Source organism: Equus quagga, chromosome 16 (assembly GCF_021613505.1).
Source record: "Equus quagga isolate Etosha38 chromosome 16, UCLA_HA_Equagga_1.0, whole genome shotgun sequence".
NCBI lineage: Eukaryota > Metazoa > Chordata > Mammalia > Perissodactyla > Equidae > Equus > Equus quagga.
In genome coordinates, this window is record NC_060282.1 from 9,945,232 (window position 1) to 9,961,912 (window position 16,681).

Sequence of the window (16,681 nt, forward strand, 5' to 3'; positions counted from 1 at the left end):
CTGTGGGGTGGCCCTGCCAGAGGACGAGGCTACTACAGAGGAGAGCCGACCCAGGGTCTGCCCCCCCAGGTTAATCGCTTCCTTCCTTCCTACGCACCCCAGGTCACCTTGGGCTCGCCTGGGTGTCTCTGAGGCCAGAATCTTGAGCAGCACTTGTGGGAGAGGAGCCTTGTCCACCATCTGAGGGTAGAAACTTACCCAACAAGCAGAAGTCTCGGGCAACAGAGAAGTCGCTGGTGGCAGCCGTGCTGATTTGGGCAACATCAAAGTTCCTGATGGACGGATCAAGAACTACGGACGAGGGGGCCAGGGACTGCCATGCATCCAGAGCGGCTAGGAGAGAAAGTGGGGGACAGTCAGTTGCACATACATACCACTCGGGGCATGAGGAAGACAGAGGAGGGCCACCTGATGCCCCCAAAGGGCAGCCGCAGGGCACCCTCCTTGTGGTCTCTATTCTTGTGTGATCCCCTCCTTTATCTATCACTCCAGTCTACAACGATTTTTTAAGAGTTTTTGATGAGCCAAGCTCTGTGCTCAAGCCTATGGATACAAAGGTAAAAAACAAAACAAAAGAGACAAAGTCTGAGAGTTTCTAGTTAGCAGCTTGCAGTAGAAGGGGAGAGAAGTCAGAAAGACAAGGCAAACAGCGTAACGCAGTCGTTATAATGCAACAATTAGAATAAGGCTGGGTACCGGTGCCAATAACAAGCCTATCAGTAGGTGTTACCAGGTTTTGTCTGCAGGCCTTCACAGACATGCCATCATTTAATCATCCGCAGCCCGCAGGGGGAGAAAGGACCATTGCTCTCCTTAGCAGACACCGTGGCCTGCTGCCCAGGCCACCCTCAGGACCAAGGTTCTCATCTCCCCAACTGCTGGGAAGTTAGCGGCTGGGGGCTCCCAGCGGAGTCCCTCTCCAGGAGTTGCCTTCTGTCTGGGCGAGCTGTTTCCCCTCCCCAGGGTCAGCCTGGGTCCAAAAACTAGTCCATATGGGTATACAAAGGCCCAGTGCCCCTTTCTCAAAAGGGGCTCTGAAGGGGCCACTGTCCAGTTCATATGGAAGTTCTACCTGCCCCCTGCCTGATCCCTCCCCCTCGCTTCCTTACAGCTGTGCCCTAAACTTCCTGCACGCACATCTCCATCACAGAGCCTGTTTCCAGGAAACCTCAGCTAAGACATCCATTTTAAAGAGGAAGACAACGAGGCACGGAAGGGTTAAAAGGGCTGGTCCAGCAGCGCATCGTTCATAAGGAGCAGAACACGATCGGAACTAGGTCTTTGCATCCACAGAGCCTGTGTCCTTCCGTTGCGCTACCGTCCTGTACGTAGGACGTGCTGTCACAGCAGGACAGAAGGACACGCTGGTGTAGCTGCCAGGGAGACGCTCGGCAGAGGTGAAGCCATCTGGCAGAGCCCCTGTGTCCCCTGAGGACAGAGGTGGCCCTCAACAGGGGGCTTAAGCTTCCACTGTGAGGAAGGACTGCGGGTCTGAGTCGATGGGTGCTTTAGTCTGTCCACAAATAGCCCTCGAGAGGGCAATTGCCGCCTCCCAACACAGGCCTCTGTGATCATTCGAGAGTGCTGATTCTAGAACATTCCAGAGTGCTGTTCAGTGGGTGCATCACTGACAGTTAGTGGTGAAAATCTTTCTATTCATTTATTTTTGCTTTTTGTCTTTGACTTTTTCTTTTTCAGAAGATCACAGCAGTTTATCCCTGTAATAAATACTAGGGAGCATCTACCTTGTGCGAGTGGAACCCCGGGGCAATCTTAGGTCTCGCACTTGACAGTTTACACGGCACCATCACTTATCAGCCAAGCCCTTTGGGGGTGTCCCTCCATCGCTTCAGTTTCCCCATCTGTGAAATGTCTCCACGTTTGATCCCCCAAGCGCCCCGGACAAGGGGTCGGGGGGCCCTCTAACATCCGCTTCATAAACGAGGAGTCGGAAGCTGGGAGAGGTTACCAAGAACACAGAGGGGGACAGTGACCATGCCAGAGAGAGAACCAGGCCTCTCGCTCTCAGCCAATGCCTCTTCCGTCCCCTCTGAGCTTCCTATGTAGCTGAGCATCTTTTCTGGAAAACTATCCCCAGATAGGAAAAGGTCATCGCCTTTGATAGCACCATGTGCTTACCTATATGGGGAAGCCTGTCATTTTTATCTCAAATCTGTCTTTGACACGCAGAGCACTGGCGGGGAGGGCGCTCACTAAAATTAGAATGGTAGATAAAGTAGCATAACAACCCAGCATCACTACCTTTTTTTTTTAACGAAAAAAGAAAAAGAGCGAGAAGAAAAGTTTATCCAGAGAAGCTGCCAAATAATGCAAACAATTTTCACATGGGACTCAGCAAGAGGACCTGGAGCCAGAGGGCCATCCTCAGAATCAGGAGCCACCACGTCCTTCTGAACGGCTTCCCTGCAAGAGACCCTGGGCTTTCATCTTCTCGAGCATCCTCCACATGTTGCTATTTTCATGGTCAGTACAAGTGGCATTTTTGCAACATGACCAAGCAGAGCTGCATATTTTTACATGGTGAGTATCCTGAAATTTGGGAGAAGAGCTATGATGGGGTTTCAGGGCCAACCTTGCCAATCATGGTCTTAAAATGGAAGCCTTAGCCGCACTCTGCATTTAGGTTGATGTCTGGGGGGAAACGCTATAATTGAAGGGTGAATTGCATCTCCAAAGTGAGAGCCAGCTCATCGGTCGCCATCCCAGGGCCGGGAGCCAAGTCCCTGCCACACCCTCCTCCTGTCCCCCTTTCCCAGACGGCAGGAACCCCCCGGATGAGCCACTGCTGTCGTGCAGAATCCAACAACTGGGGTTCATGCCCCTCAGGAAAATTCTGAGAACAAGTCCTTTGAGAACGCAAAAGCATGGTGAAGCATGAAAGCTGGGGATCTTGGTAGCACTTCCTGAAAGTTTGCTATTTGCCAAGAACCCGGCAACACCATTAATATTCACGATAACCCACGTGTGGGCACCATCACTCTGCACATTCTACAGACGAGGAAACGGATCCAGCAACACGTCCAAAGGGCTTAGCTGATAAGTGGCAGTGTTAGGACTTGAGCCCAGCTCCTCCAGGCAGAGAGAGCACACGGCTTCCTACGATGCCGCACCTCTTCTCCCGATGAACGAGGCGAAGGCAGCTTCTGAGTGACTCTGATCTGCACCAGAGTTTGAGAACTACTGACGGACGGTAGGAAGGATCCTAAACTTTTTGGCTGATGAGCCTCTTTTTCCAGGCTTCCAGGAAGAACAGCAGCACCTGTGGTTTGTTGATTAGTTTTATTTTGCTTCAAATAGACTTTATAAATTGCACTACCGGTATCACTTATTAAAAATAATCATCTTCCGTTGAATTGGAAATGCCATGTTTATCACATATTAAGTACCTAGACGTAAACGAATTCTGTTTGGTGGCTATCTGGTTTTTTCATTCATTTCTTTGCTAATCCTGGCTCTACCCTCATGTTTCTTAAACCATCGTCACTTTATAATACACGTTATCATTGTAGAAGTCTTCCCAGATTATTTTCCTGTTAAAAATATTTCTTGGCTATTTATTCTACCAGATGAAATTCAAAACCATTTTGACAAGTTTCAAGAAAGCTCATTTGGGATATTAATTGGAACATTCTTAAAGTTAAAGGTTAGTTTGAGGTGCTGGCCTGGTGGCGCAGTGGTTAAGTGCGCACATTCTGCTTCAGTGGCCCGGGGTTCGCCGGTTCGGATCCCGGGTGCGGACATGGCACCACTTGGCAAGCCATGCTGTGGTAGGCGTCCCACATATAAAGTGGAGGAAGATGGGCACGGATGTTAGCTCAAGGCCAATCATCCTCAGCAAAAAGAGGAGGATAGGTGTCAGATGTTAGCTCAGGGCCAATCTTCCTCAACAAACAAACAAACGAATAAAAATTTTAAAAAATAAAAATAAAATAATAAATGAATAAAAAAAGTTAGAAGTTAGTTTGAGAAAAAGATTTTTAATTTTATTGTGACTAATTTGGGGTCTCATTAAGAATGAAATGGGATTTTTTTTCCACTATATTTTTTAAAATAGTTATTGTTGACCCAAAGGAAAGTTATTTATTTGCATGTATTTCTTTTCTAGCAGAACCCTGACCTCACTCTCAAAGTAACTCGCAGATGTGAAACTCAGGCTCTTCTCTGTGTGGCTGCTCTGAAAACGGGCCCCAAACTGGATCGCAGACGCAGCGATGACATGCCTCAGTGGGGCTCCAGTTGGGCAATCCTCTGTGTTAACTGATTTACTATGCACTTGTTCATTCATTCATTTATTCACTCGACAACTACCTACCAGCCTCCCACATTCCCAGGACGATACTTGACAGCAAAAGGTGGAAGCCTGGAAAAACAGGCTTATTAGTCAAAAAGTCTGGAATCCTTCCTATTGTCCATCAGTCATTCTCAAACTCTGGTGAATATGAGTCACTCAAAGAACTGAGTACGAACTCTGAAGCCCAGGTGCTGTCCTCGCCTCGAGAAGCCTTGGTCTCTGTGCTCCCTATCAGCTTTCCAGGTGACTCTGACGCGTGGCCGAGTTGAGAACCACAGCCTTACACAGTGCTTGAAATACTCCTTTTGGTTTTCTTTGATTTGGCCACCAGCGCTGGAGAAACAGCTTAGGCTGGTGAAAAGAGGCAGTTCCAAAGCTCGATCTAATACTGTGTGTCCCTGGGCAAGCTCCTTAACTACTCTGAGGAACTTGCATCTTTAAAAGTCACGTCTTTCTGCTAAGCACTGCGCTTGCTCTGGATCTCTCATCCACATGACGCCTCTGAGAAGATGACATAGGACCACTGACATCTTGCTGTAGATGAGCTCATCAGCTCCTCTGCTCTGAGCCCCTCTGAGTCAGACCTCAGGAAACTGGTCCTTTCCCCCCAGAGCAGGGAGAAGAGGGAGCAAGAGGAGGAGGTGACCAGAGAAGGAGAAGAAAACGGTTGGCTCCTCCAGGATGACTGTCTCCCAGGGTACCCAGGGCTTCACTGCCCCTCAGAGGCCCTGGCATGCTCTCTAGTTTTGCTAGATCCCAGAGCCCCCAGGGAACTCCCCAGGAGCCACTGCTGGTTAGGGAAGAATATAGGATGATGGGCCTGCCCCTGAAATTGTCAGAAACCAGAGAACGGGTGGGACACATCCCGCAGCTGTAACAGTGACTGCCCTGAGCATATGTCATAAATGAGACACTCTTGGTTAAGCAGCCAGATTCCTCGAGGCTATCCCAGCTCCTCCACTTAACTGCTCTGCGACTTTGGGCAAACGACTCCCCTTCTCTGAGGCTCAGTTTCCTTATCTGCAAAATGGGGAGATAATGAGATCTTCTCTCCTAAGGTGGTGATCTGAGTGAATGAGATCCTAGACGTGAACCGTTTAGCACAGATCTGGCACGGGGGGAGCACTTAGCACAGTAGCCCCCCCAGCACCGTCTCTGGGTCAAGCTGCTGGGTTCTCGCTGCATCTCCATCACTATCTTTTGAAAACTATGGAGGCACGAGCCTGACTGAAGTACCGTGGGAGGTTCTCTAAGGCGTATAGGAGCCCAAACCATTGCCAGTGATATTAAAATCTTCTTCCTGGCTTCTGCCTGCTCCCTGCTCCCTCTCGCCCATCCCAGCATTGCCCCAAGGCACCTTGCATCCCGCCCATCAGCACCTCGCCCCTGCCCTCTGGCCCTGCGACCCCTCAGTCAGGTCACAGGCAGGGTGGGACGAGCCATGTTCCTGCCTCACCAGCCACTGGGCCTTCTTTTCCGGAGAAGACCTGGGGCTGGAAACAGCAACGTTTACACACAGCAACGTTTCAAGGTTTCACGAGCACAGCACATCCCAGAGTGCCACTTCACTGCCCTGCCTCCAGTCTGCTCTGCACCCTACACCGTTCTTCTTTCCTGGGGGACTGTTTCCACCACTCCCCCTGTTGTCCAACCCAGAAATCCCGTTGTCCGTGTCCCTCCTCGTCCTGTCAATCCTGCCTTCTCAGCTCCTCTGGGAACTGTCCTTTCTTTTCCATCCAGATTCTGGCCTCATCGATTTCACTCCAGCTGCCGTCACTCCAGTTACTGAGACCCTGTCGCCAGTCTTGCCCCCTCTCAGGCCATTGTCACATTGTAGCCAGGGTCACCTCCAAATCCGACTACGGCACTCACTGCCTATGGTCCTCGGGGTCACGGGCAAACCTGCAGTGGGCGGGGCAAGTCCGCCCAGGTCTCCAGCTGCATCACACCACCCCTCTTTACTGGGGGGCCTGGTGCTCCCCACTCTCACCCACACACCAAACAGGTCATCAGATAACCATAAGAAGTGAAAAGAGATATCCCTTTACTGAATAATTGGAGTTACTTATGTTAACTCACGTCCACCCACCCCACGGCAGATAGGGACCCTGAGCCACAGAAGGAAAGGTCACGGCATACTCCCCAAGGTCACAGACGCACTTGCTAAGGTCACAAAGGCATCCCAAGGTCCCAGGGCACTCCCCAGGGTCACAGGGCAGAGCCTGGTCTCAGATCCCGCCAACACGGTCTCTGCTCTGCCTGGCCACAGCCTGGGGCCTCCTCGCTGAGGTCCTGACTGGCAAGCTCAGCCCACTTTCCCAGCAGCAAACGCCCTCCTTCTCAGTGCTCCGCCCAGACCCCCGCACTGCCGTGGTGAAGACGCTTGGTCACTCGTTCATACTATAAACCGTAGTATGAAACAGCTCACCAGCAGGTCCAGGACCCTGGAGGAGAACGTACCCTGGGAGGCAAGTGGCCCTGTTGCCCACTAGCAAAGGGGAAATGGTGGCCTTAAGGGGAAGAGTGATGCACCAATGTCACGAGGCCCTTTGCTCTGGGACGGGATAAACTTGCAACAAGTGCTACCATCTAGCGAGCAGGCAGTAAACGCCTAATAATTCCTGTGAAGAGTGTCTGACTGTGTCTTACGACACTCTACAGAGATGAACAATTTTATCTCTATTTTACAGAAGAGAAAAGTGAGGCCCAGATAGGGCCAGTGACTTTCCCAAGGCCACACAGCTGAAAGGCAGCAAGTCAGCATTTGAACCCAGGACAGCCCTATGGCATTAAACTCCACTGTGCGTCACAGAGTTGCTGGGGGGTAGGGGGGTACAGAGGACCAGGTGGCAGGGTGGGGGTGGCTTGGGCCACTGCAGGACTCCAGGGCAGCACGGGCTGCATCCTTGGCACAGGTAGCCTCCAAGTGACATTGAGGTCCTTTCACTCCCTTCTGGAAAGCACTGTATTCCCTTTTAATGCACACTAAAGAAAAAAAAAATTACTGGACAAGAATATATCTGAAATTTAATTTTCCACCAATCTATGGAAAATTCTGTTTAATTCCCTTTCTTTCCTTCTTCCCTCCCTCCTCCCTCTCCCTTCCTTCCTTCCTTCCTCCCTGTCTTCTTGCCTTCCTTCCTTCCTGCCTTTTCAGACATCAGTTAAAGGAGGAAATGTTGGCTTTTGATTTCAAGGCTTGGATAGAACACTGTCAACCATTAAAAATAGCTTTAGAAAAGCCCCACATCACAGCAGAGCTGTTAATAGAGCAGGGAGAGGTCCATCACCTGCTGGCTGCCCAACGAAAGGTGGGCTCCTGCTTGGACACTCATCTTCCGCATTTGCAAAAACTGAGGGGAAGTGCCTTCAGTATTTTTGAATCAGATCAAAGGGCAGAAATGTCAAACCGACAGCAACTGCCACCCTTTTTTCCAACGTTCAAACGATCACAGACCCATTTCTTAAATGAAAAAAATAAAAAATATGATTTTCTTAAGAATCTCCAAGAATAAAGAGAACAACGAGTGTAAGTTCCAAAACGATACAGGATTCTTTCTATTCTTCTTGCAATCAGAACCCCAAAGAATTCCCATCAGCTCCTTAGCACCTATCGAAGGAACTGGTGCCGAGTACGGAAAAGCTGGAGGAAATGCTGGAGGGGGTTTCCACACCCAGGTTGGCTGACTGGGGCAAAACATCAAAGTTTTGAAGACGTTCAGGCAGGAAAAGCATCTCAGGCACCAGCAAACCCCCACGACCTTGGGCGTGAGCAGAGGACAACAAGACTTGGGGCTGCTGCTGCTATCGCAGCTTGAAGGCCACAAAGAGCCTGCCGGTGGGAGGATGCCCGCGTGCCGTCATTATCAGACAGGACCAACACTCCGACATCCTGATTTCTCACTAGACACCGCCTTTCAAGTCAGAACCACGTCACACTGGGCTATTTTTGTCCTTGTTAGCATGCGGAAAAAAACAGATGTTCCTTTGATAGCAGAAAGGAAAAAAAAAAACCACCTTTGTTATTTTGTGATCGTTTGAAAGATGAAAATGGGACCGGAGCTACCTGTTGATCTAGCATTTCTTCAGAGAGAAGGCCTGACACTTACAGCAGACCCTACTGGGCCCCTTTTTACATGTATAACACTAGAAAAACACCTAAAGACATATTTCCTGTGCTCAGCCTCCAAATGCCCCTTTTGAGTTCCCCAAGGGCACGCTTTTCTCCTAACTTTGCCTCTCCAGAGGTTAGCAGGGGTACCATGGTGAGCTGTGGTGGAACTTCCACCCAAGCAGGACTTTGAAGTCCTCACCCCCCGTACTTCAGAATGTGACCTTGTTTGGAGAGAGGGTCTTCACGGAAGTCACCAAGTTAAAATGAGGTCATCAGAATGGTCCCTAATCTAAAATGACTGGTGTCCCTACAAAAAGGGGGAAACTTGGACATAGAGACGCCCCTGGAGGGAAGATGATATGAACACACAGGGAGGAGACAGCCATCGACAAGCCAAGGAGAGCCTTCTGGAACAGATCCCTTCCTCACAGCCCTCAAGGCACCTACTCTGCAGAGATTCTGATCTCAGACTTTCGGCCTCCAGAACTGCGAGAGCATAAATTTCTGCTGAGCCACCCAGTCTGCGGTATTTTGTTACAGCCGCCCTAACAAACTAACGCAATGAGTGAGTTCTCAGTAAAAACGTCCTTTCGCTGTCTCACAGAAAGCCTGCTCCGTCCGCATGTTGTACTCTGGCTAAATAATGCTAATCCTAACGACAATTCTTGCAAAATAACACCTGTGACCATGGCTGATATTTATTAAGCATTTCCTATCTGCCAGGCACATTGCGATGTGCTACATACGTTATTTCAATTAACACACACACAGCTGTGTGACGGGGCTGTGCTGGTCACCCTGGCTCAGAGAAGTGGCCTTGCATGTTTTAAGGAGGGACGGCTCTGGGGGTAGTCTGCCAGGCCAAATCCCAGCTTTGCCCCCTGCCAGCTCTGACTTTGGGTGAATTCTATGCTAAGTCTCAATCTTTGTCATTTTGTTTTAATCTGTAAACTGGAATAGTCATGTCATCTGTGTCATAGAGCACAGCTTCCCATATGGTAAAGGTCACAGTTTGCTATTCATCTTTCCGCACTTCCAAGGGGAGGGGGTGGAGGCAGCTAGGGCTGGTCCTCTCCTTTGGTTACCGCAAGGCAGATGTCAGCATCCCCAGTGTGTGTCATGGCATGAAAGATTCAGCAAGCTCTGGACACAAGGTGAGGACTGCATGGAGCAATGCTGCCCACGGCTTGGTGCGTGTGAAGTGCTCCATAACATTTGTTAAGGGTTTGACCCCTGTGCGGCCACCTCCAGTGGCCAAGCTCCTACTTTTGTGCCATGTTGCTGAATGCACAAGGACATAGATGCCGTCACTTGTGAAATAGGGCATTTCAACCAAAACATGAACATTCATAGCACTGATATGAGGATGCCACCCCCTCACCTTCCTGGTCAAGACTGTCCCACGTGGGGCATAGCTCTGTCATGTGGCCCAAGAGGACTAGAAAAGATTCAAAGGATTCAGGAACTCAGGAGGAAGGACACAGAAGACAGAAACTCTTCAGACGAGGGTAGAGGTCAGCAAGATTTTTCAGTTAGAAGCTAGAGAGTAAATATTTTAGGCTTCCGTGGACACATTCGTTCTCTGTCGCATATCCTCCTATATTTTTTTTACAATCCTTTAAAAGTGACTGAGGGCCATCCTCAGCTCATGGGTCACACAAAAACAGACTGCAGGCTCTGGTTTGCCGACCCCTGGTCCAGTAGGCAGAGGCTGAAAAGGGTCGTGGTTTCAGTCATTACGACCACGGTGGAGGGGGGTTCTACAGTCTAGGAAGCAAAACTCCAACAGGCAACGTGACAGAAAGATTTTTGTGCTTTTTCCAGGAATGAGGAGTAGTCTGGGAAATGCCATCTGGAGGGTAAAATATTGTAATTTTATGATATGTTGATAGTTGCCCTTCTTAACTTGGCATGTTAAAGTCCTTTCACAAAATGACGATGATTAGTTTGTTTTGTTTTTAAAAATTGTTCTTACTTGGTAGAATGAAAACTTGGCAACCATGAGCTGTCGTCCAATCCAAGAGGAGAATGTAAGCCCAGCCTGTCTTCTCTAGACACGGCCTTGCTCGCTCCGGATGCAGCCTCCCGCTGCTCCCATCTCCCTGAAACAATCTCGCTGCTGTCACAGCTAACCAACCCCTGGACCCGTCTCATCCTTTCCCAATACTGCGTCCTGGAAACAAGGGTCCTTACCACGATCATAATGTCCCCTGTCCCTGTTTTGGGTCACAACCTTCTGGCCACAGAACCTTCTAGTCCTTCTCAATATCCTCAACTGGGGATGCCTGGTCATTCTCTCACATTCTTCAAATTCTTTGCCAGCCAGCTCATAATTTTCATCCCCACCCCAAGTCCTGCTAAAATCTTTATCCTCTAGAGGGAAAGTAGATGGCCCATTCGACACTCTGGTCTCAGTCTCCTGACCTTACTAATCCCGGAGAACTTTATTTCCACTGGCTCCAGCCAAGTCCCTCCACCACCACATCCCAAACCCCATCACAGCACTGAACTCCGTCACCACTCAAATCTTCGTTTTTCTAAGCTTTGCTTGCTGTTACACCCCACAATCCTCTTTGTTCCCAACATTTCCACACGTTATCCCGCTAAAACCAGCTCTTTTAATTTCACTGTGATTTCTACTCTCTTACCCCCTCCATGTTATCCATCTTCACTGGCTTATCATAAACCAAGGCCTCCCATTGGCCGGTCATTTCAACTTCCCTTTTACGAATGCCCTCAACTCCCTTCCCGCCCAGTCAGATTAATCCATTGGACCTGCTTTCTGTGCGGCTTGTTGTGGCCTGCTGAGCAGGGCTAAAGAAACATCCACAGACCAACAAATCGGTGCCTTTCTAGCTTTCGGATCTTCAGCCTCAACTGAACTCTCCACACAGGCTGACAGCTTAGGCATCTCTCTCTTCATTCTCTGCAACCACTGCTCCCAAAGCTTGATGCTCTTTCCAGGCCTAGGCATGGTCACGACCCTCGTACTCTCAGCAAGTGGCCGACCTCTTGCCTCCTAGAGAAAAGATGGACCATTACCAGCACCTGCTTCGACTCCCTGTCCCCCTCTCCACTCTCTATGAGCCATCCCATCTTTGGCTGTTAGAAGTCAATTCCCTCATCTCTCCTCTAGAGCTTGTTCTTTCTCACCTCCTCAGGGGCATCCATCTATCAGTTATCCCCCAATCCAGCCCCACTCCCATCCTTCCTTCATCTTCAGTGTATCCCTGGACACTGGCACTCTACTTTTTGTGTAAAAACATACTCAAATTTCTCCATTATGAAAAGAACACCTTACTCCAACCCAAGGTTTCTTAACTTGGGGTCTTGCTTTCAGGGTTCCAGTTCCCCAAAAATATAAGCAAAATTTGGTACAGATAGAGAGGCATACTTTTTTCAATACATTATCGTAGGTGGTTCCTAACCTGAAAATGGATGGTTACCAACTAAAGTTCCACAGCTCTTTTTCCAGCGGTCAACCTCGTTCTCTCTTTTTCTTCTCACCAAAGATTCTTAGGAAAAGTTTGTAGTTCCTACTTTCTTAAATCACTACTATTTCATTTCTTCCCTCATCACTCCGGTAAGTTTGCGTAGGACTTTTCATGACAAACCCAACGAAAGTTTTCAGTCCCCATCTTCGTTGAAATTACTGACCACCTCTCCCTCCCCTGGTTTCCACGACACCGTGTATTGCTAGTGCTCCACCTATCTTTCTAGCTGCTCCTTCTGGCTTCTGCGCTTCTCTTAAATACTGCTATTCCGCAGGGGTCTGTCCTTGACCCTTACTATTTACAGCGGAACGCTCTCCACAGGTGATCTGAGAGTCCCCATGACCTCAAATACCACCAACACGCTAAGGATTATCAAAGACAACTCCAGGTCAGACCTTCTGCCCAAGCTTATGCTGGGAGAGTCGGTGCTTACTAGACACCTGTAAGCACATGTCCCCGAGGCATCCTAAACTCAGCACGTAGGAAGCCGAACACTTCATCTTCCTTCCTTCCTTACCCACACTCCTCAGGTGCTGCCCTTCTTACACTCTCTGTCTTGGGAATCGGCACCACTACTCACGGCACTGCCCAACCCAAAACATTAAACCTTGTCTCTGAGTGATGTTCAAATGGACTGAATGTCCGTCTAGAAAGGACATTGTAGAAGGAAAGTCAGAATAAATATCCTTTCAAGTCAAAATTTCAGATTCTACCGTTGTAAGTGAACACGTTCCCTGGGGTAAACACATCCTATCTGAATTTCTAGGAAAAAATACATCTCCAAGGTTCCTTGCGATCTGTCTGCTGCCTCCCTTGCCTGCCGCCCCAGCCTCGTCTCTCATCAGTCGACTTCCGACCACCCCAAACTCACGTCTAGTGTTTAGCAAATCACCCGTGTTGTGTGACTTTGCTCACTTTCCCCTTTGTTTGACAGGCACTTACAAAGGGAAGTCAGTTTATTCACAAGGTGAACTCATTTCATCCTCCAAAACCCAACTTGGATGTGGCTTCCTATGGAAACCTTGCTACGGCTCCTTCCTCCACCGCCCCAAGAGTTTTCCTTCTGCTCTAAGTGCCTTATAAATACATCTCCTGTTCCACTATTACATTGCAATTTATTTATGTTTTTTATCACTCTGTTAAATTATGAGCTCCTTGACATCAAAGACTCTGCCTCCTTTTTCTTTGATTCTCCAAGACCTATCATAACAGCATATAAAAAATATTAACAATACAAGTAGTAATATAGTTTTACTAGCATTGATTAAGTGTTCTATGTGCTAAACAAGAATAATAATATAAATATTTTGCATGAACTGCCAATCCATAAATGTGTATTAAAGGAATTAATGAGGTTCCTTAATTTTATGCCAATCCATTTATTTAATGGATGTATGAATGAATGATTTAAGAATGAATTTATGAATGAATTTAATGAAGTCCTTAATTAGTAAAGGAGAAATGGCATACTATTCTTTTTCTCATCTCTATAAAGATTAACACTGTAATTTTCCATATACCACAAGACCTCAATAAACAATTATTAAATAAATCAATTAGTTAATTAATCACATAGGAAGCAAAGCATGGACGACTGATTTCATAATATATCACTTTTATGTCCTGCATTCCGGCCTATGAAAGGCTTTCATTTACACTGCAATATTTAATAACTACATCACCCTGTGCATTAATTGTATTACTATTTTGCAAAGGACTGAACTGAAGCTCACAGGTGGTGTGTAATGAGGCCCAAGTCACAGCCCATGATTGGCAAACCAAGAACTTGACCCCGACTGCCCCCACCCAATTCCCGCTCCACACAAGCTGCCTCCTTCTCCCTCTGACTCATCTTCAGACTCGCAGAGTGCTTCCCTTGAGTGGCATGTCTATTGGAGGCGGAAGTTTCCAAAGGTATCTGGGTCCAGCATCTGTGGAGATTATGAGCTCGTGAGCTGGTGAGTAATCATCTTTTACACTGTTAACTTCAAAGACACTTCCAGAGAAATTTCTAAGGAAAAACCATACACACGAAACCAGACTCGGAGCTATATCCCTCCGTGTCCTCATGATTACTTAGTCCATAGATCACTTAGTGCTTAATTACTAAATCCGTCACAAGCAAAATTCCTAGTGGAAATTCAAAGGCTCATACTGAGTCTGATTTCTCCCTAAGAAGTTGGACTCATAGCAAGTGAACCCCCACCAAAACTCCTGCCACATACATAGGCTGCCTGGGAGATGGCGTGATAACTGGGTCTCCTGGAAACATTTGAACCCCTCTTTCTCGGGTCACTGTATGTGATCCTGGGCAGCTGGATGACACTGCAGAAATCCAGAGGCACGAATGCACATGGAGACCCAACACGAGCTGAGCAAAGCCATTGCGGCAATGAGGAGGCCTCCCTTGGGATGTAGAACAAGACCATCGGGCAGAGACCATGCCGATCTCTCAGGGGACTGGGGTAACCTGCCCAAGGTCGCACCGCCAGTTTGAACCTAGGCCGTCAGCCTCCCCAGACTGCACCCTCCCCTCTGCCTGTCCGGTCACTGTGAGGTGGGAGCAGCTGCGGCTGCCACCACTTATCCATCACTCACTGGATGCACTGGGTACCCTGCTAAGCACCTTCCCTACCTGGCTTCATCCAAATCTCATAGCAACTGGGGGACAGGTGCTACTCTGAGCTCTGCCTTAAGGAAACTGAAGCTCAGAGCAGCAAAGTGACTTGCCCTCGGTTACACAGAGTAGGAACAGACCTGGAATTGACAGTGCCCAGTGCCAAAATCTCTCTGCTTCATCGCTTCTGCTTCTACCAACACCTGCCAAGCACCTTCTGCTGGACTGTGGGTAAGTTATCACAAAAACAGAAGAAAAACAAAATACACCTTAAAGCATAACTGAGCCAATCGTCAGAATTACAAAAATAGAAAGCTTAAAGGGAAACTTAGGGACCGTTTAAGCCACCACCCCACCACCCTTCCCCCCAAAGTGAGAGACTCTCCAATGTGCTTGGATACTCCAGTGGCGGGGAGCTCATCCTCTCCAACTTACTCCATCACACGAGACATTCAAAGCCTTCTCCTTCCATGCTCTGACCCCATCGCCTTCTCACCTCCAACAAGGGGTGTGTGTGTGTGTGTATGTGTGTGCACACGTAAGCTCTGTGTGTATTTGGAAAGGAGAGTTAAGTTTATACAAACATTAGAGAGTTCTCGAGTGAGTGCCTGCTCACCTGGGCCTTTCTTTCAGTCTAGGACAAAAGGATAAGAATTAGCCTCGTGTGGGTTAATGCACCTCCAGACTAGCGGCTACAGTGGGAAGGTGACAGTGCACCTGGGTTGGTGCAGGACAGTCTGCACAGTTGTTAACAGCACCCATTGCCCCAGATGAGATTACTAAAGTCTATCTCCTCAGACAGCATGCTGGGATGTGCCTCCAGACCACCCTTCAGGAACGAAGGGCTCTGCCCCGGCTATGGTGAGTGCTGCTGGCTGGCAGGGCAGCTCACGCCAATGAGTGACCAATGTGAAGCCATCACAATTTTGAAGGTCACCCCAGCAGCCCTAAAAGATCAGCTGAGCCTCCACTAAGATTGCACTGAAGCCCAGCTTCTCCCTCTGCCAGGACTGGTGCCCTAGCTTTTCCCTCACCCTCTTGATAACACTCCCTAAAAATGACTCGACACCAGAGCTTGATTCTCAGGGAACCCAACCAGCAACAGTCAGCATATTCAGTGGGGACACTCTGGGTCTGGATTCAGATCGGATGTGAATCCCAGCTCTCCATCTACTAGTTATGCAACCTTGGGCCTCTCTGACCCTCAGTTTCCAAATCTGTAAAATGGACATAATCGTGCACACCCCATAAGGGCAGTTGTGGGGAAGAAAACATGGAAGCTCTTAGCACAGTGATTGACGTATTCAGTCACTCAATACGTAAGAATTTAAAATCTGTCATTGTATAGCTCTGCCATTAACTGGCTGTGACTAGGAAGAGTCACTTCTCTCTCTTTGCCTCAGTTTCCCCCCCTGTAAAAAGATGGGTTTAGCCTTGGGAATTGTTGCTGACCTTTCCTGAGCACCCACTCTTTATCAGGCTCTGTGCTGAGTGATGTTCTTTATTTACTCTTCAATACAAGCCTACTCGATTGATATTTCTTATTTTCACCATCAGCCTCATTTCACAGAGGCAAAGTGAGGCACCAAGAGGCTGAGAAATCCGGCCCAGAGCAGTCAGTGGTAAGTGATGGAATAGGATTGGGAACTGGGCAGACTGACTTCAAAGCCCGTTGCCGCACCAGGATGTCCCATTGCTTCCCTCGATGGGATGACGTGCATGCCCCCTGGCAGCGCTGACATTTTTTAGGATCCCACGGCTCTGTCTCCAGCTTAATGGAAAACATTTGCAGAAAAGATCAACCGAATTCCGTGAACCCACTGGCCCGGCCAAAGTGAAAGACGGAGGCAAAGCTGACAAAGTTAATTGACTACAAATGCGAGGCCCAAAAGATGGTTGGTGCAGCCACATCCCTCTCCATCTCTCCCGAAGTCAGGCTTTGTCGCTGTCACTGAGCTCCGGATGAGGTTAGGAGAGGCGCTGGAGAGCCGAGCAGGGCAGACCCTCACCAGGCATCCTTCTCAGCACCAACCGTACCCTCTCAGCTGCAGCCTCCCTCACAGCTCTCTCTGCTGGCGGCAATCTGAGCTGCTCCCGCTGCTCCAAGGGGCTCTGGGTCAAGGGCTGGAGCATTTTCTAAAGGG

The 16,681-nt window shown here is 48.8% G+C and overlaps 1 protein-coding gene across 1 annotated transcript in view; it reads right to left on the reverse strand.

Moving 5' to 3' along the window:
• Positions 1-16,681, reverse strand: part of TG (thyroglobulin) — a 246,460-nt gene that overhangs the window by 122,057 nt on the left and 107,722 nt on the right. The window contains exon 36 of the mRNA XM_046642282.1: positions 199-333. Within this exon, the coding sequence (XP_046498238.1) occupies positions 199-333 (135 nt within the window). The remainder of the gene's footprint in view (positions 1-198; positions 334-16,681) is intronic.